Below are 25,521 nucleotides of genomic sequence, written 5' to 3' on the forward strand. Positions count from 1 at the left end.
GGTTGATTATGTTTTTAATCACAATTATTTCCAGTTGTGTTTGCATGTTGCATGCAGTTACATTAGATTGCTGTAATCGTGATTTCAGTGTCTCTTTTCATCATATCCTGGCTTGCCTTTCTTCAGCTCTCTCTGTGTGTGTGTGTGTGTGTGTGTGTGTGTGTGTGTGTGTGTGTGTGTGTGTGTGTGTGTGTGTGTGTGTGTGTGTGTGTGTGTGTGTGTGTGTGTGTGTGTGTGTGTGTGTGTGTGTGTGTGTGTGTGTGTGTGTGTGTGTGTGTGTGTGTGTGACAGAGAGAGAGAGAGAGAGGGGAGGGGTTGATAATGAAAGAGAGATGAGCGCCTGAACTGAAGCGGCGCAGCTTCCAGAGATGTCACAGCGGCGCCGCTTTCTCCGTGTTCCGTCCAAGCAAAAGCACCTCTGCAGCCCGCTCTGTTGAACATTTATGTGTCCGTTCAGTCCGTTCGGTTTGTATAATGCGTCCAGGAGCGCGTCGTCCTCCCGTCGATGCTGTGCGGCTTCTCCTGCGTCTCTGGCTCCTGGTTTCCCTTCACCGTGTGTTTGTCGCCGCGTCCGAAGGCGCTGTTTACAACGGTGAGTCGCTTTATTCCTCAAAGCGTTGTCATTGCAATCCAGCATCTCTTTCAGATGAGCAGAATTCAGAACCTAAATCATTTTGATGGAATCGTGCAACATTTCTTTTTTTTTTATTTTTGTCAATGCTTTATTCTCCACAGGAGAGAGCAGCCAGGATTCAGTGAAGAGCATCCTTGAGTACACCCACAGTTATGAGATTACTTCTCCCACATGGCTGCATCCTCTCAGGCCCCACAGGTCTGCCAGCAAAGAGGTAAGTAGATTTCTGTCCGTCCTTTCATCTCAACCAAAGGACAGACAATACACTTAGGTCTTAGTCATCTTTTGCACAATGTCTTGCTGTCAGTGACGCTGGTCTGTCTAAATGTTTTCCTGGCAGCATCCAGCAGAGGTCCAGGTTGTGATCACAGCCGAGGGCCAAGAGCTCCGACTGCACCTACAGAAAAATGAGTGAGTAGGTTAAGGATACCTTTAGTATCTATACATTTCATGAAAAAATATAATTGTAACATGTCTCCAAATGTTTAGGAAAGTGTTTTTTTTTGAGTGAATGAGGCATACACTGCAAAAACTCAAAATCTTACCAGGAATATTTGTCTTATTTCCAGTTAAAATGTCTAATTTTTAGTCAAAAAGTCTCATTACACTTAAAACAAGAGTCATTACCAGAAAAATAACTTATTTGACCATTTTCACCTGTTTCAAGTAAATGTTCACTTGAAATCAGTAGAAAAATCTGCCAGTGGGACAAGATTTATCTTCTCATTACAAGCAAAAAAAATGTTGTTCCACTGGCAGATTTTTCTACTTATTTTAAGTGAAAATCTACTTGAAACAGGTGAAAATTGTTGTTTTTTCCAGTGATGAGTCTTGTTTTAAGTGTAATGAGATTTTTTTGACAAAAAATGAGACATTTTAACTAGAGATAAGACAAATATTCTTGTTAAGATTTTGAGTTTTTGCAGTGTAAATAAAGTGGCTGTGTCGTAGACATCAGTTATCATTTCAGTCCTGGTTATCCCTGTTTAGATGTTAATTGTCACATATGCGTTTATAAGGTCAGTGGTCCTGTGGTTGATGAGAGGGGGATGAAGTGGAGAAAGGAAGGCAATGTTTCTGGAAGACAGACGGTTGACACCCGACCCGTGTGCCTATAAGGCTAACAGGATGTGAGATTGGGCCTCGGCACCCAACATCCTGCAGGCTGATGGAGCTTTTCCTGTGTCCAGTGACAGTGGGATGGTGATAGGACAGGAGCTGGGTATCTTGCCCACTTTAATAGACTCTGATAACAGGGAGGGCTGCTGCTCTAGAGATATCGGTGGCGACAGTGATTTATAACTTTTGGATGTAAGCCAGTACCAAAGTAACTATGAAGCTTTTATGAGCATTACACATTAAGTCCCTTTTTTATACTTACAAGCATCAGTTATTCATTCTCTCATATACAAAGAAAATGGTGACTCCGCTGCGTCTGACAGACCATCCCCTGAGGGATTTGCCCCCCTGCTCTATCTGTCCAGCAGGTGGTCCCGCTTTTAAGTTCCCTCCTGGAGCAGGGATTTTCATCAATCACAAAGTGTCTGTGCCTGAGTAGGAAAATAGAGCCGGAGAGACAGGAAGCTGATGTGGAAGGTCTGACATACATTCGGTCAAACTTTTGCTGTTTGTTCTTCAGGTCAAGAGGACGATGTGTTAACTGACACAACGTCAAATTGCAAAAGGTACCTGAAAAAGGGAAGCCAGAGTTCCTTTACTCGTAAGCATGACAAATATATTCTGAAACCGTTGTACTGCCAAGTGTGACAAATGTCTGTTGAAACAGTTTTTGTGCAACTTCTTCAGTTTTGCCGCAGTTTAAGTTAAATCGAATTCTAATTACCATGAAAATCTATCACCACGACATGTTGATTGGTCAATTTAATTGTATAATTTAAATATATTCCCAGTTAACGAGACATTATTTAAATATGTTTTTAACTGTCATCAGTTTTTTTATGTTTCATTCACTTGAATGTACAGTTGTGGTGATTGCTCTGCTCAGCTATTTCACAAACAGCTTTACTGTTTTTGTTCACTTTTGCTGCTCTCATTAGTGTTTTCTACCCTCAAGTGTTGGTAGAATCCAAAGCCAAAAGTAAAAGAGAAAATATAAGACATAAATGAACCAAATAAATGTTTATGTTGCCTCATGTAGACCGCACAAATATGCACAATCTGATATTGCTGTGTGCTTGTTTTCATATTTACAGTTATAAATGTCTTTCCTGTAGATGTTCTTTCCATGTTTTTTTTTTTTTATTTTTTTTTATTTTTTACCTAATCTCCCTGCAGGGATTTAGCTCTGCAATCCAGAGGGAAATATTGCAGATGTGTAAATTTTGACCCTAGACCTTTGAGCTCTTCTACAACATGATATATGTTGTGACGGTGTATATCTTAACTTTAACCAGGACATCTCTAAAACGAACCGAGCCGGAGATGAGTGAGAGCAGGGGAGAACAATCAGATAAAAGTCAGGATTTATCCTTTGATGTAAATAGAAATATCTAAACTACAGCAGCGTACCATGCTGTATTATCTCACTAGTGTAATATTTGACTTCCCAGAAAGCATCTATAAGCTTCAGCCCACCTTTGCACCCCAATAATATGTGCACAGTCTTTTATAATATAGTTTTATAACTTTTGAAAAAAAACTGTTGGATCTCTTTGTTGACTCCGTTATTAAGTCTGACATTTACTGCCCCCCACCTCCCACCTCCCACCCCACCCCATCCCAGCAATCAGTGTTCCCCCCGAGATGGTTTCTAAACAAAGAAACCCATACCGGCTTACTGCGTTTTGATTTATCCTCTAATGCCAAGATACAAAATGTCTATGTGAGAAAAAGAGGCCGAGCCGAGGAAGGATATTAGATAAAGGAAGATTCATTGTCGGACTCTGGATAAAAGCCAGAGAAAGTGCTGCCACTGTCCTCCGCTGTTTCCTGGATACTCTTTTGTGTCCACGTTGCACCTAAACCCGGGCTCCTCGGACCAACGCTAGATGACTCAAACTCAAAGGAGCAGAAAAATGGGTTTGATGGCATCCCCCTATCTCCCCCTTACAACATTTTAAAAGCCCTCTTCCTCAGACATGACCTCCTTCTCATCCGGTTTCACGTCATCTGCGCTTCTCTTAATTAATCACTTAACCAAAGCGGGGAAGAGCACGTGGCTGTGAATGTTTGTGGGCATCGGTTCCTCCAGTGGCTGGAGTCCAGACTATCCATTTTTTCGACCTGGCTAATCACATTTGTCTGTGTGCGCGTGGGCTTGCGCTTCGTTGGAATGGGTGTGTGCGTCTGCGTGAGCTTTTATCTTAATGGAAAGCTGCGCTGCACCCACGGAGGGTTGATCCATTTAAGAGCAAGGCAGGGAGCAGAGCGTGTGATGACAGAGAGCAGGAAAGTGAAGGAAATACGGAGTGACATTGGGAGGAAACGGTGTAAAAAAAGTGAGCAATCGCCCAGGGGAGACGGGTTGAGGCTAGAAGAGTCTTAGAAGAATAAAGCAGCAACAATAGGGGTCAGTATGTGTGCGAGCTATGCATGTCCTTCTGGTACTGATATGGTTCATTTGGATATCCTTGTTTCCTCCTCTGCACGACTTTCCCTGTTCTCCAGGTTAATATCCTTCCTGGCGGCCGTTAAGTACAAGAGGCTGAATTAAGCACTCCTTTGGGAGATGTACGCAGTGTTCCTTCTGCTCTCTTTCTCTCCTTTTCTTCTCTTCTCTTCTCTTCTCTTCTCTTATCTCTTTCTCACCTCATACGTCTTCTGCTGACCAGCTCAGATATGAGCGTTCTTGTTTCTTTTCCTTCTGTCTCCTCGCCTGACGTTCCCTAGGGCCCCAGTGCAAACACACATCCCCCACGCGAGGTGGGAGCCACACGCAGAACGATGGCACACACAGACTCCCTTTTACACACACATCAGCCCAAAGAACACAAACAAGACTAAAGGCAGAGACCTGACGGGCTGCAGGTCAAGAGAGAAGTGTTTATTGTGCTTGTTCCTCCCGTGTCTCCTCGGCGGTGCGGTGCTATCTCTGTAGATGTCCTCTAGGCTAGGTTTTTTTGCACAGCAGAACATTTGCCTTTCTTTTGCAATAAAAGCCTCTTCATCATCTGTTGCCGAGTGGTATTTTGACTTTGCATCAGCTTTCTCTTTCCCGCCTCGACCCCCTCCCCACCGCGATGTGGTGATGTCATCTGATACTATGAGAGAATGCAACCCAGTGACCCCGATGTGTTATGTTCCCCCCTCCATCGCTATCTCTCTAGTACATTAGCATTACTCCCCCACTCTGTCTTTCTTGTCCTGATGCTGAACCGAGGCTTTGTCTCAGCCTCACAGGCAGATAGTCCGATTCAGCCAGCACTGCAGTCCTCAATCACAGCATCTGTCTGGCCACTGGACCACATCCAAACCTTGTCTATCATCGCTCTCACCAATGCATAGACTTTTTGCGGTCTTGATTTGAAAGCTCTCCTGGTATTTACCAGAATGCACGAAGCTCTGCACGGAGCTCTGGGGTACAGAAAAAGAGAGGTTTCAGAGTTTTACGCTGCCTGACTCGAGGCTTGACGCTGGAATATGGATGATGGCACGCAATGCTGACACATCACGCGTGATATCAAAGTCAAAAATAGTCCTATACAGGAAATGTCCCCTTTTTTTACTTCACCATCATAAGCTTTACTTGATTCTAAATGATAACTGGCCATCGTTACTAGTGTGCAGTTACAAGTGGTTGGTGAATCATTATTTCAGCCAATCAAAAATCAAAACAATCAGCTTATTCAGGACTTGCCTGCTGGGACTTTTGGTGCTTCAAATCCTTAAACCTTTTAAGATATTCCAGGTTTTCTTAAACTTACAGGCCATTGGAAATTAATGGGGAGCTCTCCAGGTCCTTGAAAAACGTCCACCTCTTTCAGATGTGGCTACTTCAGCATACTTTCATCTAAAGATGCCATTCAAACTTTAACCAAGTCAGAAGACTCTGCATGTGATTCAGCTTCCTAAAATGTTTTTGAAATATTACTGTTGAAATGTTCTAGTCATCTCAGGTCCATTCTGAGTTTATAATGGACTTCTATGGCAGAATGTTCATAAATGATGAACAACTTAGTTGTTATTGAGTCCTCACCACTGCAGGATACTTCCTCTCTTCAGTGCCTCCTCCTCTTATTCTTCTTACATCATTTAACGATTTTTGAAATGTCTGAGCTACACGTCAGCATTTTCTTTACATTTTCACCTGGTTTCTTGCTTTTGCACCGTTCACCTTTAATTCATGTCTCTATGGTTTTTGAATTAATTTATCCGTGGTTACTTAAACACATCACAAAAGTTAATTTCAGGCATTAAATCAAATAGACTGGCAAATAGGTTTGGAGATCATTTCTAAATAGGCCTCTTTGGAACCAATTGCACTAACAACACTGTTTTGATTGTATTGGTAGCTTTAAATCCTTATTTTTACACCGTTTTTGATGACATGTTCTGTCTACAAGTCACACCGTGGCAGGTCATATAGCCATTATTCAGCTAGTTAACTAGAATCCCGAAGGGCCGATAAGTCAACATGGTTTAGCTGAGACAGAGCTGCTGACTGGCATGTGAGCGGAAGTTAAATGGAGAAAGTCATTATTTGTTTTTACTCCTGGAAGAAGAAACTGGCCTTTTTGTAAAGCGACTGTGAAACAGGAGAGCGTAAGCTTTCAGCCATTCATCAGCTTTCTTGCAGCAAATGTTTTCTGAAAGCAGCAGAAGGAAGGAAAGGAGCGTGTGACGGGAATCTTCGATGAGTTGGAGAAGCTGTAAATCTAAAAGCCCTAGATGAGGTTAGGAGGTCAGATCCCAACATGGTGGGGTTTACCCCGTTGATGACATCAGCCGGATATATTACCACTAACGGGTAATTTTTAAGTCCTCTCTTTGACTTAGGCGTATGGGAATACACAGTAAAGTACCCTTCAGTGGTAATCCATTAATTATTATGTATTCCATCTTTGACCAGCTTTGTTGCAGATTTCATCAACAGGCTCTCATTCTTTCAAGAGGCTTGTTACCCCCAGGGCATGTGGAGAAGGGAGCAAGAGTTTCCTCCCTTCGATTATCCTTGTCATACTTGAAGTTTAAAGGAACCGTTTGACATTTGGGAGAATATGCTCAAGTATGTTCTTAGGAGATGCCACTTCCATGTTACTCTGGGGGGGTGGTCTAGCGGTGTGTGAGATTATAGGCTCGCAAAGGCCTGAATCAAGTCAAAGGGACTTAATTTGATTTGTAGTGGTTAATTCAGACTATAGAGGATCATTCATGCTCCAATGACTAAAGCGACCGCAATGCTGACTGACTAACTTTCTACAGCTAAATATAATTTCCTTTCGGGGATTAATACATTAAATTCTCTCAATGCAGTGTCATTAGATATTGTATCACTATTAAAAAAAGAAGGAATCACCATTAGATGAACAAATAAATAAAACCCAAGGCTACCCATCTATGGTTGGTTTCCATGGATTAAAGCAGCACAGAGGAACTTTTGTAATGATTAGCTCAGATGGTCACCCTATCAGCATTGAGTTTTTTTTACAATACTGTCCTAGATTTACTCTTGTTTGGTCTCTTAAAGGGAGCATATAACAAAAGAACTACATTTTTCCATGTTTCACGGCATAAATTAGGTTGATTGATGCAAATGTCAAGTGAAACTCTTGAAAACACCTTTCTGGTGTCGATCAGAGAGTGGTTCTGATTGGCATGGCACTGTGACCTCATAGATCAGAAAATAATTATGCCGCCTCCCTATCTAACGTATTTTCATGCTGGATTTCCTGTACCTTAAAAGGGTTTGTGAAACACTCATTTCAAAATGTTCACACCCACCGCAGGAAGGGGTTGGCAGGTGCAGAGGAAGAGTGGCTGAATCCACCCACAAAGAAACTGTTTCTCTGATCAAAGATATAGATACATCGCCCTCAGACCACAACATCTCATAGAAAGTGTATCAACTTTTGAAAAAACTTTCAACAAGCTACACATGGTATTGAGGAAAAGTGTGTCAGAGGTTTTGTTAGGTGGATTTTGTCACTTATTGAAAACAACCAATATGACACTGTTGCTATCAGTCTTCAGGTATTATGCTAGAAAGGCAGCAGTCTCAAAACTTCTAAACATCAACTTGGTATGTGTGTAAGGATTGCACTCAGGTAACGCTGCAAAAGAGTGAAATGGAAAATTAACGAGGATAAATGATGAAATCCTAAAGATCTTGAGTCTGGCTCATGTTTGAATCAAATATGTTTGAGGCAATAATGCAGCTTTCTCTGTGTCATAACTTGCTTCGGCTCCAGATGGTTTAAAGAATCTGAGTTAGATGGTTCGAGAGGAGCAATGGGAGGAGATTTAGAGAGACAGAGCAAAAGAAAACCAGCTGCGAGGTGGACAATGTTTATGAATGAAAGCAGGAAGACTGGATTGGGACACAGACGGAAGGACTAAGACAGGAAAATAAGCAACAACGTTGGTCTCGGTGCAAACACGCTCTCACACATACACATAGATGGAGCATTAAAGGAATATAATGCCTCACCCAGATAATTCTCATCCTTGTCCAGATTTGTGCTCCCTTGATTTATCGCGCTCTCCTGCGGAGTCTGCTCCGTATAGGAGTTGAGAAATTTCGACTTGTCAAAAGCTGGATAAGGCTGGTAAATAATAGCCTTGTCAAACAAAAGCAGTCTGGACGCTCCAAACACATAAACTCTTCCCAAGCACAGTGAGGTTATCGTTCCCTCTATGGCTTTACTATCCAGAAGTAAAACATATTTTTTTTTTTTTTTTAACAAAGATATCACATTTTTATTCGTGCTCATCCATACATACACAGAATATTTCAACAACAATACGTCTTAATATCTGTGCTTCGTTATTCTTAATTAATTTTTTTTTTTTTTTCAACATTATCTTTTTTATTTTTTCAAAGAGAACAAAACAGACACACAACACCAAACAAACAGTTGCCAGTTCACAAGAAAAAAAAAAAAAGACAAAAAAGGAGATAACAACAATGATCATATAAATATATATACACATATAGCTGTATAAAAGATACAAAAGGCTATGTCAGTCCAGACCATACTGAAAATGACCAGGGATTGTCCAAGAGGCCGGAAGAGCTGTGCGTCCGTATAAGCAGGAGAGGCGGGAAAAAATAAAGTTCAAGTCGATCCGAGCACGATAATCACACACCAGGCACAGTGTTCATAGCAAGTGAAATCAAGTCCGAGGCAAGGGTCTATCCTTCCTGAAGTGTTCAATAAAGGGTCCCCAGACCTTGAGAAATGTAGGCAGGGAATCAGACAGAGTGTAACGAATTTCTTCGAGATAGATGCATGTGACCATGTCATTTAACCACCTTTTGAAACAGTAAAACATATTTTTAGGGAAAATATGGATTTAAAAAAAAATATAATAATCTCTTATCTTTTCATCTCAGTTTGGTTTGGAGAGTGTCAGTGTTATGTTTGAGAGCCTTGGGCTGTCGGGGAGACCCTGTCCTCTTCTATGTCCCTACAGTAGCTCCTGCAGCTGTTACTCATTACATGTCCACCCAGTTTCATATATTTCAGCATTAAGCTTCCTAATTGTTTTGATTTTGTTTTTAATCGACTGATTATCTGACGTCGTCTTTCATCAGGCAGCTGTTGGCCCCTGGATATCAGGAAATATGGTACAGCCCTGATGGAGCTCGCAGGTCCTCTTCTCCTGCCAACAATGTGAGTCTAAAGAGACAGTTTGCTGTACCTAAAACTACAAAGGAGGAGTTATACATGATTATTTAGAGGGAAAAATGCTTGCAGTTGACCAAAATCAGGTCAGTGACTATGTGGAAATGAAACACTTAATACATTTTGGTTTTAAAGGCAGACTCTCACCATGCTTCCCTGCACAGAGAGCAGTGTGCTCATTTCTTCTTTACTTGTTCTTCCAGGGACACTGCTTCTATCATGGAGAGGTTCAGGGCATGGCAGGTTCCACGGTTGCTGTCAGCACTTGTTCAGGACTCAGGTGAGACGGTCATGCATGGAGAGCTGGTCTGCAGCCTCACAGCAAACCACAGGGAGCTAATTGAAGCACATTAATGTCCAGTCATTGTTTTTCTGGGTATTCTCACTCACTACTGATAAATTGGCCAAAGCTCAGTATGTGAATTTGAACCACATCCATATAAAACACATTTTTCAGCCTGCATTGATTTGTTTTTTACGGCAGCATACATACATTGAGGGTTAAAAACGTAACTAATAGGTTGAAAGCAAAAATCCCTGCACCGCCTGAGAGAGAATATCCATACTGTTGTCGATTATTGACGGTGTTGCTTGAAAAACTCGTAAAAGTTAAGGAACATTCCTCTAATTATTGAAAGCTTTTATCATATCAGACTCACACAAACATCATACAAAAACAATATATAATTGACAATATATTGGTAAGCTGTTAAAAAGTTGGCTACTTTCACAAATTCTGGCTCGTCAAAAAAGGTTTCATAATAATATTCTGATACTAAAACCAACTGTAGTTGAGTTTTCTATTTGCATATATTGAATTTTAAGATTTAAAGGCCTCTGCAATGGACTGATGAGCAGTCTAGGTTGTAGTCTGCCTTTGGCCCCAAGACAGAGAGACTCTAGCAGATCTCTGTGACCCTGAGCAGGAAGAGCCGGGTATATATAATCAACGGATGGATTTAAAGACCAAGTGTACATGCACATGAGTGGCAGTGAAATTCAAACCTCTGACCACTCGGAGTTTATGAATGAGGTGACAGGAAACGCTGTGTGGAGCATCGCATGTCGTACGTTGGGTTAATGGGTCACTGGCCCCAGTGTTGGTTCATTAAGTACAACTCAGCACAGAGAACGTGTGTTTTCTCTGTTTTCTCCTGCTGTGGCCGTAGAGCAGCTTCCTGCTTCATGCTGGAGACACATAATTCATCTGAGCATAGATTCTGTGGAAGAATGCAAACAAAGGCCCAGACGGACGGTGACATGGGGGCGTCGGCGTCTCCAGATGTTTTCTGCAGCCGCGTGACTCGCAGCTGTGTTTGTGTACAGGCGTCTGTAGAAATGTGTGCTGGGGTTTTTAATGATGCTGGTGCTGCTCCTACTTAACAATGCTTTTATTGATATTCTGTCCTAGAAGAACATACAGACATGATATATAAATACTTCAAAAGACTTGACCCAAGGGAATTTTGAATTGACGCTTTTTTCGACCGTTGCAAACTATGCCGTCCATATATTTTTAAAGGTATTTGCATGGCGTCAGACACGCTCGCTGCTCTTGTTAGTCCACTGTGTCCGCGCTTATCTTTAACGTACTGACTCCAGCTCTTCATCGACTATGTTTCAGTACACTTTGCACTTATCTGTGCATATGAGCCGTTGCTATTATGCGAGTTGGTGCGAGTCCAGCCGTCATCTCCTGCTGCAGCTTCAGATAACATTGCTCTAAGAATACAGACCTGCAGGACATTACTGTACGACATCGTTCCAGAGCATCACATTACGAGAGTCTGAAAGTATTGATCGTAACAAATGATGTAATCATTAATGAGCAAATTATCTTTGGTTGTCAAGACAGCTCGTGTAGGCCTAGCCTCTTAACCCTTAGATGTTGATTACTAGTTATTAACAGTTGGGTGTGGTGCCAGGTGGTATAAAAAGTCTATGCATTATTTCAAAATTGCAGCTGTTGAAATATAGAGAGGTTAAAGATACAAATAGAGCAACATATGGAAATCTGTGGGAAAAAAATACAACACCAACTTAGATAACCATCACATCCAAATTTAAGCTTGTAGGTAAATGTCACACCCACGCCTTCACTTAAAGGGATTCTGGTTTAGTATTTGTTTGATATTTCGTTCTCTTCAGGCTCTCCTTTATTCTGCACAAGTCTGGGCTGTTGAGGGTGTTATGGTCTAAAGAGACAAAGGTTGAACTTTTGACCCTAATTCTAAGAGGCATTTCCGGCAAAAAGTCAATGCAGAGCATCATCCCAAGAACATGAAGCTGACAGTGAAGCATGGTGGTGGTAGTATTATGCTCTGGGGCTGATTCTCTTTAGCTGGATCAGAGATATTTGTTAAGACGGATGGGGAAATGAGTAGTATCAGATACCAAGACATTTTAGCATAAAATCTTCTATCCTCTGTCAAAAAGCTGAACGTGAAGAGGAATTTCATAATCCAACACAACAATGACCCAAAGCACTCACACAAAAAGACATGGTTTCAGGAAAGGACACACCTCAGTCCCATGAAAAACACCTGGAGTTACCTTAAAAAGATGCACACAGTAGATCCCCTCGCAGTCTGATGACACTGAGACCGTTTTGCAAATAGGAAGGGGTTTGGTCATATTTCTAAACGTGTATGCGTGAAGTTAACAGACTTTTCTAAAAGGCTTGATGCTGTAATCAAGACAAAATCAGCCTTATAAAGTGTTAGTTGGGGGGGTGTTCAGAAATAACGTTGCTGGAATATTTCATTAAAGACATAATAAGTCTGATACTTAGATTGTTCTTATTTCTGTCTTTATAGTTTAAAAGCCCACAGTAAAGGGTTCGTATAAATTTTAATTTCATGTTTTTACACCCAACGCACTTTAAACAACTTAACCTGAAGGAAAGGGTGAAAATGTTGCAGAATAAACTCTTCAACAGTTCAGCTCATTTTTGTTTGTTTCATTCATCCTGCAATAGAGAATTTCTGCAGATACAACTCATCTATGACTGACACTCGGCCTATAAGATACATTTGAAGAGTTAAAAATGTCTAAAAACTCTGTTATGAGGCAATAACCACAGTCTTCCAGTTATACTGTAGCTGACCTAATAAACTTGATTCTGATTCTGATTCTGTAGGTATGAAGACTGTTAGCTCTATCCTCACCAGTCAGCGTTGGGACTTTTGCACTAACTAACATGTTGTGGTTTTAAGCGTTTTGTCAGGTTATTTTCAGACATGACGCACTCTTTTATGCATTTTATAAGTCAATCATCTGATGCAAGCAGCCTCTTCATCTTCTAAAATTAATTTACTTCTCATTACTACAGGAAGTGACTGTAACTTTACCGTATCCCCATCCATCCATACATCTGTTAAAATAAATCAATTAAAAAGATCTCATGTAATTACGTGGTTTCCCCATGTTTCAAAGTGATATTATATATTATTATATATTATATTTAAGGGTCAGGTGCTGTTTGCAGAGCATATTGCATACTGTGCAGACAGATAACACAGTAATATCTTCACAAGCTGATTGGTTGGAACCGTCTGTGGCGCTTGTTTCCCCAGGGGAATGATTTCTCTGAACACCAGCGTCAGCTACCTGATAGAGCCTCTTCCTGATGCCGCGGATCCTCAGCAGCATGCTGTGTTCAGAGCCGAGAGCCTCCACCTACCCAGGGGACGCTGTCTGCATCACCATGGCAACGAGGAGCAAGAGGACGGGCTTAATGACTTCCTCTATGGAATGATGTCACCAGCGAGGAGGCGGGTGGGTTCAGGCCAGACGAGCAAACGCCAGCTCAGTTACATTATTTAAAGTGTTATTCCTGGTGTCAAAGTGATGCTTCTTTCTTTGCAGGAGAAAAGGGAAGTGGGTCAGAATATGAAGTATGTAGAGCTCCTGCTGGTGGCCGACAAGGCCGAGGTGAGCACATTTACTCACTTTAACCAGAATACATATTTCTTTTCCACAACACACCTACACAGGGGGTTTTTGGGCCAGCTGTGTGAGCAGGATTAAACATTACAGAATTATGACAACAGCATCATTTAAATGTCTTTATTTTGTAGGTTATATACAAAGATGTCAAAAGTATTCACATTCATTACTCAGGTAGAAGTATAGATACTAGAATTTAAAAATACTCCTGTAGAAGTTGAAGTATCAACTCAAGTTTTTTACTCAAGTAAAAGTATAAAAGTACTGGTTTCAAAAGTACTTAAAGTATAAAAGTAAAAGTAATGTAAGGGGAAAAAAAGCCATTAAGAACAAAAGCCATTGAAAATGAATGCATCTTAGTATAATGCAAATATATTAAAGAACCATATATGTGTACTATTGAGCATTAACATGTGTTTCAGAGAGCAGCAGATATGATGACTAGTTGCCTATAAGTATTGTAATGGTGCAAAAAGTCAAACTTCAGAGGCATGTTATCATTTATCCTAACCTTTATTGGAATGTACATCCAAGTTTAGTTGCAGGAATCTGAGGGAACGGATGTAAGAACAAAACTGGACAAGAACATCTGAAACAACCACAACCAAATTCACTCTATCTGGATGGCACAATTTAACTGGATAGTTTTTTTTTTAAAGGCCGAAATGAAATAGAGTAACGAGGCTGTTTTTAAAATGTAAGGAGTAAAAAGTACAGATAATTGCGTGAAAATGTAAGGAGTAAAAGTAAAAAGTCGTCTGAAAAATAATTACTCCAGTGAAGTATAGATAACCAAAATTTCTACTTAAGTAAGGTAACAAAGTATTTGTACTTTGTTACTTGACACCTCTGGTTATATAGCACTTTCTGCTTCGTACCATCAAGACACTCAAGTTTGAATTCGACCCTCTATTTTGTGCACAGATTCAAGTATAAAGGTCTAATTCACATTTTGTGCTGCATGTAGTTTCAGAGCCATGGGAATAATCTTGAGAAGACCAAACTGAAGTTACTAGAAGCAGCCAACTTGGTTGACAAGGTAACGTTTCATGTGAAGCGAGCAGCGAAACCACCACGTCTATTTTTATCAGTAACAAATTGATTTCTGCATCTGTAACCTTTCCTGTCCCGGCCAACGCAGTACTACAAGGCCTTGAACATCCGCGTGGCATTAATCGGCCTGGAAGTGTGGACCAACCAGGACATGATCAACGTGACGGATAACGCTCACAGCACGCTGGCGGGGTTCCTGTCCTGGAGACGCAAACATCTTAAAACGCTCCCCAACGACAACGCTCAGCTCATCACGTGAGTGTCCCACACACCTCCTCCTCCGAGCCCCCCTGTGGGGGGAGATCTTTCGTTTGATTTCATCTTTATTGTGAGACATAATAAATCAGCACCAGCTGCATCTCAGTGGGCTGCTTTCCAGTTGGAGCTAATTATCGGTGGTATTTCCGTCTGCAGGGGGAGGCCGTTCCAGGGCACCACTATCGGGCTCGCGCCTCTCAAAGCCATGTGCTCTGACTATCAGTCCGGTGGAGTCAACACGGTGAGAAACGAGCGTAGTTGACACAGCTCGAAGGACAATGTGGGCTTTTTTGTCCTGTGAAATCATGATTTACTGTCAAACTGAACAGTTAAAAAGCCTCAACCTGTCAGGTTTCATCTCATTGTCTTCTACAAACGTGCATCAAAGGGATGTTGAAGTGTTTAAGCTCACTCTTGGGTTTGACAGGACCACTCGGAGTCAGCGGTCGGGGTGGCCGCCACCATGGCGCACGAGATGGGCCACAACTTTGGCATGAGTCATGACAGCACAGGCTGCTGCCAGGCCAAACCAGAGGACGGGGGGTGCATCATGGCTCCTGCTACCGGGTATAGTTCTCAAATATTAAAAGTCAAACTTTTTTTTTTTTTTTAGTTTAGTTTAGTTTATTTAGCACATAACATAAAAAATATAACATTACACAAATAAGTGCAGTTAAAAGAAACTGTGCAGGGAGGAGCGAGCAAGCCAGTAAGCTTATGAGGAGCCCCCACCTAATAACGTTTAACAAAATAGTTATGAGGATACAAAATCATAAAAATAAATAATATCATAAAAAATTGCATGTAGAACATGAATGAAAATTTAAAAAAAAAGAAATAAAATAAAAAAAAATTACTGTAGACATGATCATGAAAATATGAGTATTATGCTGAACAAATGGCAACACAGAATATGAAGTGCAAAAGAACATTAACAGTGGGAAAAGCAAGAGCTTTCTTGACTACATTATTGAATTAAATGCTCTCTTGAGCGACTTTTGAAAATGGATAGGGACCTACAATTGTTTGCAATATGGTACCAACTATTCCAGACTTTGACACCTCTAAATCTAAACAAAAATTGGCTTCTAGATTCCAGACATTTAGGCGGATGTAGGGCTAGGGCCTGCCGAGTTGAGTAGGAATGAAATTGAGAGTTTGTGGCAAAGTATGACCTAAAGTGCTCAGGAACATTTCCTTTTGTAAAGAAAAATGCATATTTGATAACTGTTGATGTCATAAATAGTAAGGATCTAGGAAGGATTATTGCAGTATAGTACATAAAAAAAATGTATTAATTTGACTTGTTTTGTTCCTTTGGTGTTCCCTCCATCTCTGGGCAGGGATCCGTTTCCACATGTTTTTAATGGCTGTAACCTGAAGGAGCTGAAGAGCTACCTGAGCTCCGGGGGAGGGAAGTGTCTCTTCAACCTGCCCAACACCAGGGCCATGTATGGAGGGCAGCGCTGCGGCAATGGTTACCTGGAGGATGGAGAGGAATGTGACTGTGGAGAAGAGGAGGTGGGTGTTGTCTGTGATCTGATTTTCCTTGGACGTTATTCTCAGGCTTCATTACATTTCACTCTGCAACGCTCTCTGTGAAGGAATGCACCAGCCCCTGCTGCAACGCTAATAACTGCACGCTGAAAGCTGGAGCTGAGTGCGCCCATGGGGTCTGCTGTCACAACTGCAAGGTACAAGCACCAAAACCAGACTGGTGGAAAAAGAATACAGTAATAAAGTACCAAAGTGTTTGTGCAGTATTTTTGGGGGACTGAGACCATTAAATGTTTGTGTCTCACGGTGCAGCTGAAGAGCCCGGGCGTGTTGTGCCGAGCTCCCTCGGGGCCGTGTGATCTGCCAGAGTACTGCGATGGAAAGGCGGAGTCCTGCCCTGCTAACTTTTACCTGATGGATGGTGCAACGTGCGCGGGCGGGCAGGCCTACTGCTACACCGGCATGTGTCTGACCTTAGAGCAACAGTGTCTTTCACTCTGGGGACGAGGTAGGTCAACTGTGAACGGTAAATATCTGGTGTGATAGTGAAAAGGAAAATCTATATGATTACTACTCTGCGAGGAGCAGTGAGGGGACGGCCAGTATGGTAACTCCAACGTAGGAGCATTAAAGGAGAGGCTGCTTGGATTAGACTCGCGGCGGTCACATGATGCGTTGCCTCTGGACATGTCCAGCGATGAGTCCCTGCACTGTGTTTGTTGCCACTCACTTCCTGTTCGGCAGCTTGTCTCATGACTTTAAAGGATTGTGGCATTTAATGTATATTTTAAACAGGCCTTGAATGTCTTAAAAACAATCAAAAGCTTGTTTTTTTCTACATAAATCAGAAATTCAGCCTGTGGGCCATGTCTCTATTTTTACCGCTTCTAACCTCCTTCTCTATGAGGGATTCTGAGGGGCGGGGAGGCTATGATAATGAGACTCTGTGCTGATTGGCTGCCTGAATGACGTGTAGCAGGGGAGGGAACAAAGCCTCTCCGGGCAGAAGAGCAGCGGTTGCGTAAACTATTAAAGCGTGTCCCATGCGAGAAGCTTCTGCGACAAAATCAATTCCATTGCTTTATTTTTTTTGTATTGGACTGTCCTAACTGGCCGTGAGTTTAACGGTTTCAGTGTGGACAGAGATCGTCACGCAGCTCAACGCGATAGTCGGACGCTCGCATGCAGTTATGACACGGTGTAAACAGATCTTAAAGCCTGAATTACGGTTCTGCGTTAAATCGACGCGTACCCTACGCCGTAGGCTCTGTGTTGGTGAACGCGGAACCATAAATCAGCCTTTAGTCACCTTGTCTTCACACAGGAATATTTAATTGAATTCTAAACAGGTACACCAGTTATTTACTCCAATTCCTCATCATTTCATTTCTTATGTTACAAGACAGATGAATCATGTTAACTGTAAAGAAATCACAACACTGAAGGTTCACAAATGGCAACTTTATTGTTAAAAAAGTAAAATAACATAAGTTGTGTATAAATAACATGTATGCACTATTGCTGGCTCAAGGAAAGACCGTGCGTCTTCTGAAGGTGTCTGAACAGCTTCAGGTGCTTGGAAGATCTGAAACCATAAACAGAAGAAAAATGTATTACGGTACTTATAGAGCTCCGTAACACGGAATAACACCGGAGCTGAGCTAAATACTTAGCCCATGCAAAGATCATACTTGTAAACAAATATAAATAACATAAAAAATGAACGTCACTTACCGCTGACTCGCGTGCAGTTGCCAGGTCTGTACTGTTGTTACTGATCCTTTTATGAGGGTAAGTGTCGATGCAAAACCTAATTTCTACTGTCCCTCGCTGTGGAAACAGCCACCGCTGCTGAACAATGGCGGACGCTCCGGCCGGCTGAGCTGGTTGTGGGCGTGGTTTCAGCAGCGGAGGAGACTGAGGCGTGGTTTGCATTTTGTTGACGTAACGAAAATGCGCAAATCTGAACGGCTCGTTAAGCCGCGTTTATAAAAGTCACATGACACTGGAAGGATCCTCCGGGCGGCTGTACAGACACTGCAGAATGTAGATGCTTTCCTCCTTCTCTGAGTTGTCAGGGTGAGGGGAGACCACTTTATATATGTTAAAGCAAGAAAAAACCTGTTTTTCATAATAGGTCCCCTTTAAATTCATAGTGGAAGACAAACCATTTTGGAAAATCTGAAATTTGTTTCACGGTTATTGCGACCGAAGACGATCGCTGCCAATATTGGTGAAGAATGCTTTAAAAAACAAAAGCCTGTGAGAAAGTCTTAATGCTTCCTACAGACATCCAAGCCGATGTCTCCCGGCTCTGCTGTGGCGTTTATCACCCACACACAGAACTAATTCTTTTAAAACCTACCAGCTGTTTCCAACATTTGAGTAATAGCAGAATCACCTGAGACTTTTTTTTTTATACCTCCCCCATGTCCGAGTCTGGTTTTGAAAATCAAAGAAATGCAGAGATTTGAATGTACGTTTTTCTTGCGTGGCAGCTTCGCCTCCTGGCTGTCAGGGAGGAATCCTTTCAGAGGTTCAGACATCCATGAAGTATATTCTGAGAGGTTTGATGTGTGAATAACCTTTTTGTTTTTTGGAAAAGAGTGGAAAGATTTTGTTGTGTGGTCTTTTCATAAAATCCATGATGATGTACACAAACCTTGGTACAAGTTGGTACAAGGAATCGATTGTGGTGTTGGAAAGTTCAGGGCACCGTTGTGGACGTTGGTAAATGAATCAGTGGAATTGGTTATGCTGTTAATTGTGCAGTGAGACTGGTTCTGCGTTGGCCTGGGAGTGTCTGGAACTGATCAGTGCAAATGTAAGCTGACATTAGTTGGCATCATAAGTTAGGGTGAGCTGAGGTTAGTTCAAATATCTAGCTCGTGGTAAGTGAGGGGAGGGAGGTGGGCTTCAACCAGATGAGATTTACCAATAGTTGGATTTCTTTTTTAGTAAATAGGGGGTGAATTTTTATCAAGGGTGCCTCAGGCAGAGAGGCTCAGGTGTTGAAGTTGAGTCCCTGTCGGTTGGTGTCCTGCGTTGTGGCACAGACATCTTGCAAAGTCCTATAGAGCATAAGGGACGCCATCTGGTCTCATAGCAGGTGTCACAGGTGGTCACACGGCACACGCTGTGTGCAGGTATGGGTCACTGACTTTTTCTTTCTTCTAACCCCAGGCGCCCGTCCAGCCCCCAACCTGTGTTTCCAGAAGGTGAATGAAGCCGGGGACATGTACGGGAACTGTGGAAAGGATCTGTTTGGGAAGTACCGGAGCTGCAAGGACAGGTACATACACTCGACAAAGCTGCCTTTTCTTTTCTTTTTTTTTTTTTTGCTTCCCTCAATTCAGGCATTTCTGTATTTTAACACTCGCCAGAGATGCAAAATGCGGCAAAATCCAGTGTTCGACATCAGCCTCCACACCCACCGGGAGCAATGCTGTTCCCATAGAAACCACAGTCACTGTTGGCAGCAGGAGATTGAAGTGTATGGGAACTCACGTGTACAAGCTGAACCAGGGGGACGAGGAGCCGCAGGGCGACACCCTGGACCCGGGCCTGGTCATGACGGGAACCAAGTGTGGCGACGACTCGGTGAGAGAGATTGAGATGTAAAAAGGATCCTCAAGATCTCCGTCCCACTTTGTAAATAGCGACTTTTCACTTCAAAACGACCTCTGTAACGGACTTCCACTCTCCCATTTTCATTCCATTAGATTTGCTTCAACGGAGAGTGCCGCAATGCATCTTTCCTCAGAGCTAATGAGTGCAACGCCAAGTGCCACGGACATGGGGTAGGTTTCTATGTGTCTCAGCTCCGAGGCTCCGGTGATGGATTTCTTTGGACTTGCATGGAGGATTTGGCTGCTAGCCTTCAATTATGGAAAGCTGGCACGCCTGTCAGCAGTGCAAATCATTGATATAATTAAAAGTAGCAATACTATAATGTCAGAATACTTAACTGAAAGTATACATTTCATTAATTAGACACAAAAAGCACACGTATAGAATTTCTTATGCAGTAAGATTTTCAAATTATTTATAGTTTCACCGATTGGATTTGTTGTGTAAGGAGAAAAAGAGGCAGAAGAGAAATGCAAGTGTTTTAAGGTTCAACGTACGGTAATTAAAGGTTTGAAGTGCAGTAGAGCTTTCATATTGACGATATGAATGCTTATATCAAATATCTTTTCATAATCAGCCGTCTTCTTCACTTACCAGCTGTGCAACAACAACCGTAACTGCCACTGCGATGCAGGCTGGGCCCCTCCGCGATGTGATCAGAAGGGCTCAGGAGGAAGTCTAGATAGTGGACCAGTCGTCAGCCAGAGTGAGACACAAGCTTATGTTCCAACTGCCTCAATGATTTAAGTATTATTTTAAATTTGTGTAAACCAGTCTGTTGTCTGACTCTTGCTTACTTTACAATCCCAAAGGTTTCCTTCCGTACCTTGTTCTCCTTCCACTGGCTCTCTTTTTGGTTCTGGCTGCTCTTGGCCTGTGGTTCTGCCACAGACATAAGCTCGGCCCACTTAAAGCCTCTGCTCCACCGCCAGTGCCAAAGTATGTACTTCACCAACGCTGTTTTTGCATTAGCACGTCTTTATGTGGTGTGGGCAGTACTCGAGTTTAGGGGGGATGAGGGGGGATGGCATCCCCCCTTAAATAAAAACGGTCAAAATCATCCCCCCTGTAAAACTGCCATCCCCCCTTTCCATCCCTTATGTCATTTCATCAATGAATGTGGTTTTACTGCTATTTCAACATTTAGAGTCATCACCAGAAAAATAACACCAGAAAAATAACTTATTTGACAATTTTGACCTGTTTCAAGTAAATTTTCACTTGAAATAAGTAGGAAAATCTGCCAGTGGGACAAGATTTATCTTCTCATTACAAGCAAAAAAATCTTGTTCCACTGACAGATTTTTCTACTTATTTTAAGTGAAAATCTACTTGAAACAGGTGTAAATTGTTGTTTTTTCCAGTGATGAGTCTTGTTTTAAGTGTAATGAGATTTTTTTACTAAAATGAGACATAATATAGAAATAAGACAAATATTCTTGTATGGATTTTGAGTTTTTGCAGTGATCCATTTTACTTATCCTGTGAAGGACAGACATATTGATAAGTTCAGAAAACTGTTTTTTATTTTTGTACTTTTGATGTATTTGATATAAGCCCAGTGGATATTTAAAGCTTACAGAAGGCTGCATTTAACTGCTGCTATGTCATTCCTGCAGTATTTCTGCAGCTGTTTTGGTCAGTGCTATTATTTGTAATATATTATATTATTTGTAATCAGCACAAATTATCTGTCCCCATATGATAAAATCCACCATCCCCCCTGATTTTTTTTTTTACAACTCGAGTACTGGGTGTGGGTGCCCATTTTTGAGTGATGGTCTCTACTTCTGTTTGCGCCTTCCTGTTCCCCAGATGTTCAGACACGCTGCAAGGCAAATCGGTGCACACTGACGGTCAAGTCAACGTTCACACCAACCCAACTTTCCTGCTTAAGAAGCACGACTTGGTAAAAAGCTCATGCATTCACTCACATTCATTCATGCATTCATTTTGATTGCGATGGTTTTGGAACTTTAGTAAATTGTCACATTTTATTGTTTGTGCTCTTCCACACGTGCAGTCTTCTCCTCGTGCGACCCCGTCTTGCCCGACTCGGACCAGACATGCCATAGTGCGTCCAGCGGTGAAGCCTCCTCCCATTCCTGCATACACTAGAGAGCCGAAAGAGCAGACGCCACAGACTAACGGCCAGCCTATCACCTCTCCTTCAGCCCAAAAGTCTCCTCAGGTTTACCCCCCCACTCCCTTTAAGTCTACCCAGGGCGGCGGACAGGCGTCGTCTCCACTTCTAGGACCCGGATCTTTATCTTCCAAAGACCCTAAAAGCCCGTTGCAGCCCCCAGCAGTAAACAAACATCGGCCAGATCCCCCGAACAGACCTCCACCCCCGTGTCCTGTCAAAAGACCATTGGTGGTAAATGCGTTTGTATGCATTTCTGCTTAAATCCATGGATTTGTTTCAGTTAAGTGAAAAGTCTGTCCTGTCATTCTCTAGCAGGAACAACATGTGAAAGGCTTGCAGCTCACGACTGATGCCCTGCAGAGAGGAAAAACTGCTTTGGCTCCATCTGCTGGACAGAAAAAGCCAAACTGGTAACAAATCTGGTGTTCAGTATACTTTAAACTTCCATATACAGTCCCTAAATAACCTCCTGTTTGTTTATTCCTTCTCTTTCTAAAGCTTGAATTAGGAACCGCAGGGACAGGAACGACCTCTTACATCCAGTAAGGGACTGCCTCAAATTGTCTTTAGAACAGCTGCAGCACTGTGGAAAAAGATAAATACTTGATCACGTACTTCCACTTATGTGCATTAAAGGGAAAATTATATAATTATAGCAAGTTACTGTAAGAATGTGTTGCAATGAGTTTATGTTGCGTTGAAGATTTGGGCCTCATCAGTGGTTTGTACATTTTATTTTCTTTATCCAACTGAAACAGCTTGTGCTGAGAATTTAAATATATTTTTTAATTACCATGCTGTCTCAGATGTTAAGGGAAATGTGAAATTTTGAAGTATTTATTCTCAAAGTATGGAAAAATGAATGTTTACAGTGCAGCCTGTGTACCAAACATGGCGCCTCTTAAGTGGCATAGCTATAAAATGATGTCTTATATTAAGAAAAGATGGAAATAATGACATTGTTGCATTTTTTTAGATGTGAATAATAATGAAAATATGGTGGCTTTCAATTGGGGAAATGGTAACCAGTGAAAACCACACATGCATGCTGTAAATATATGCCCGTGACAAAGAGGGATACACGTCCGCACTTTAAGAAGTGTGAGGATTGTTTTTTAGTTTACATGTTTTCAATTTTTGTTATTTTGTATTGTTGTAGCTTTGCACTTTTCTGTTACACATCAGTCCCTGAATGCATCAGAAATGACTGTTTTGGGAGAAAGATAATAAACAACAATCCTTACAGAGTTGCTCTATGAACCCGGTGGAGCTGAATGTAAAAGTGGTCTGAAAAGTTTCATTTGAACCCACAAGAGTTATTATTTCTCAGCTCTGTCACTGGCAGTCAAGGATTAAGTTGCCTGGATAATTTCATGTGATAAAACTGAGCCATACATGGGACAACAGCTCTCAGGTCGACCTATCAGAACACCACCATCAACTGCGTTTAGTCTTTTGATTTACAAAATCTGTTCAGCAGCAGCTCTTGTTGTCCAGAACTGTGATGGACCTCCTCCCCTCACCAAGAAAACTGTCTCATGTGACTGCAGGTTGGGCTCCACTGATAGATTTGGCATGATTGGTTTGTATTTCACATTACTGTGGTCCATTTGACCTCATGAACAAATGTCCATTTGAACATGAAAATGCAGACTGTCAACTGCCGTATTGTACCTTATCATCTGACCTATGCAAACGCAGGAATCTGGAAAATGGGAATAAAATAAAGACATTTCAAAATAAAAATGTGTTCTGGTTGTCTTTTCTCATTAAATACAGAGGAATCTTGTTAAAACTGGTATGTTTTACATTTCAGATGCAAGACTTTTTAACAGGAGCACGTCCCTGAATGAGCCGACGACTGAAAGTACTGGACATTATATTACTAGTAACCTGCATCAGTTCCTTTGGATATGTCTGCTCATTCAACATACTTGAATTTTGAACAAGAATGGAAACAAATTGTGAAAGATATGTCCTTGTTCTCTCATATCATATTCATTATGACTCATGAAAAGTCAATAATGTAAATTTGAGCGCTTTAAACTTGGAGTACTTATCAATTAAAGGCCTTGAGACAGTGATTACTCACTTAAAGGATGTCAAATTTACAACCCAACTGTGTGGCACTAATATTTTAACAATAGACAAGTTACCAAAGTTTCATAAAAATGTCTTTAATATTGGATCAAATGGGAAAAACCCGTTAAACCCGTTTAAAATCTTGTTTAAATGTGTCTTTCAGCCACTGGGGGGCAGTGCAACAAACTGGAAATACAACACTTTGTTTAAATGTTAGTACTTTTATAAAAGGCCCATAGTGTTATATACTGGAGTTCAGCTGGGCTCATGGTGACCAGCAGGTTGAGCTGCAGTGTTGGGTGATCATTCTGGTGACTTTATTTAGATTTTATATTAAAGCAGCCCAATTCCCTTTGACCTCAGGATATCTCTCTCCCTCAAATCCAGACCCAGCAGCTTCAAAACTGTAGAAGGGTCATTCACCCGCTACGATCACATTTGGTCTGGACCATTTTTCGATAATCATACACATTTTAGAAATATTTTGATATGTTTTACCACGTCTTCCGTAGAAACACTTTCTGAATGACAAGATGTGACCCGAGTTAAGGAATATTTTAGCTTCCCAAAATTATTTAATAAACAGATGGTGCAGTTTAAACCTCAGATCTTACAAAACTGACAGTGACTTCATGCACAAACATGCTATAACAAATGGCAATAACTGATAAGTACTTCAAAAGAGAGTCCAAAATATGTAGCTTTAACTGAGAGCCTACCTGAAGCAAAGCCCTTGAACCTTTTTGGGTCCCAACCCACCAGTTGAGAGCCGCTGGTTTATATTAATGTACTCCAGCTAATGCAGCTAGGTGTTTCTTATATGAGATCCTTCATACCAATGAAATTCTCCGGTTTTAATAAATGTGTTCATGGTTATATATGCTTATGTATTTATAAAAAATAAAATAAAAAAGGTGCTTCATACATGTAGACTATTATCTGAGCCCAAATGTTCAAGTGTGCTGCAAGCAGTACCTTTATTTATATATAATTATATTAATTATTCATTACGCGGTTTTAATAATAATAGGAATAATAACAGCAATGGTGACCGGAGGCCCATGTGCTCAGGTAGGAGGTTAATGAGGACAGTGTGCTGTGAAGTTTAGCGGCTGCAGAATCCTGCAGAGAAAAGCAAGGTTCAAGGCTGGGTCGTCTGTGAGGTCATCTGGGTGCAGCCCTGGCTGTTTGAAGACAGGGGGGGTTGGCTGCAGAGGGCAGCACGCCACTTTCCAAAAGAAAGAGTTGATAATGTCATCCGTGATGGAGCATAGTGGGGGTAAACACAGACAGTTGCTGTCAGGGTGGACAGCAGCAGCCCCTGGTGGTTTTGTTGTTTGTTCAAGAGCACTGGTAACAGTGCGTGTTGTCGTCACCACGGCTGTAAACTAGAGGAAATATAAAGGTCTGCAGAGTTTGCATGAAATATTTAGGATTATATTCACTTATTTAAGGTTGTGGTAATTTTA

General features: G+C 41.6%; 1 protein-coding gene across 2 annotated transcripts; it reads left to right on the forward strand.

Moving 5' to 3' along the window:
* Positions 1–297: 297 nt before the first annotated feature.
* Positions 298–23,716, forward strand: adam19b (ADAM metallopeptidase domain 19b). Of its 2 annotated transcripts, none has more exons than XM_061724942.1 (23): positions 298–592; positions 736–848; positions 975–1,045; positions 9,348–9,426; positions 9,642–9,718; positions 13,014–13,215; positions 13,306–13,371; positions 14,354–14,425; positions 14,528–14,694; positions 14,854–14,938; positions 15,125–15,264; positions 16,041–16,218; positions 16,302–16,391; positions 16,507–16,702; positions 19,378–19,486; positions 19,578–19,794; positions 19,917–19,994; positions 20,422–20,530; positions 20,637–20,763; positions 21,640–21,733; positions 21,848–22,201; positions 22,283–22,380; positions 22,469–23,716. In XM_061724942.1, the coding sequence occupies exons 1-23, from the start codon at positions 475–477 to the stop codon at positions 22,476–22,478; spliced, it is 2,850 nt and encodes a 949-aa protein (XP_061580926.1). In that variant the 5' UTR covers positions 298–474; the 3' UTR covers positions 22,479–23,716. The 2 variants fall into 2 exon arrangements, with proteins under 2 accessions (XP_061580926.1, XP_061580927.1); XM_061724943.1 differs by having other exon boundaries at positions 22,286–22,380.
* The last annotated feature ends 1,805 nt before the right edge of the window (positions 23,717–25,521 follow it).

The sequence above is a fragment of the Cololabis saira genome, chromosome 7, assembly GCF_033807715.1.
Source record: "Cololabis saira isolate AMF1-May2022 chromosome 7, fColSai1.1, whole genome shotgun sequence".
Classification (NCBI taxonomy): domain Eukaryota; kingdom Metazoa; phylum Chordata; class Actinopteri; order Beloniformes; family Belonidae; genus Cololabis; species Cololabis saira.

What these genes read in the sequence shown, in the direction of transcription:
- adam19b (XM_061724942.1), top strand. Translation starts at nt 475, where the DNA reads ATGCGTCCAGGAGCGCGTCGTCCTCCCGTCGATGCTGTGCGGCTTCTC. An exon ending in TCTGCTGTCACAACTGCAAG is followed by an intron (nt 16,392 to 16,506) that starts GTACAAGCACCA and finishes CTCACGGTGCAG; the next exon opens with CTGAAGAGCCCGGGCGTGTT. An exon ending in GCTCCACCGCCAGTGCCAAA is followed by an intron (nt 20,764 to 21,639) that starts GTATGTACTTCA and finishes CCTGTTCCCCAG; the next exon opens with ATGTTCAGACACGCTGCAAG.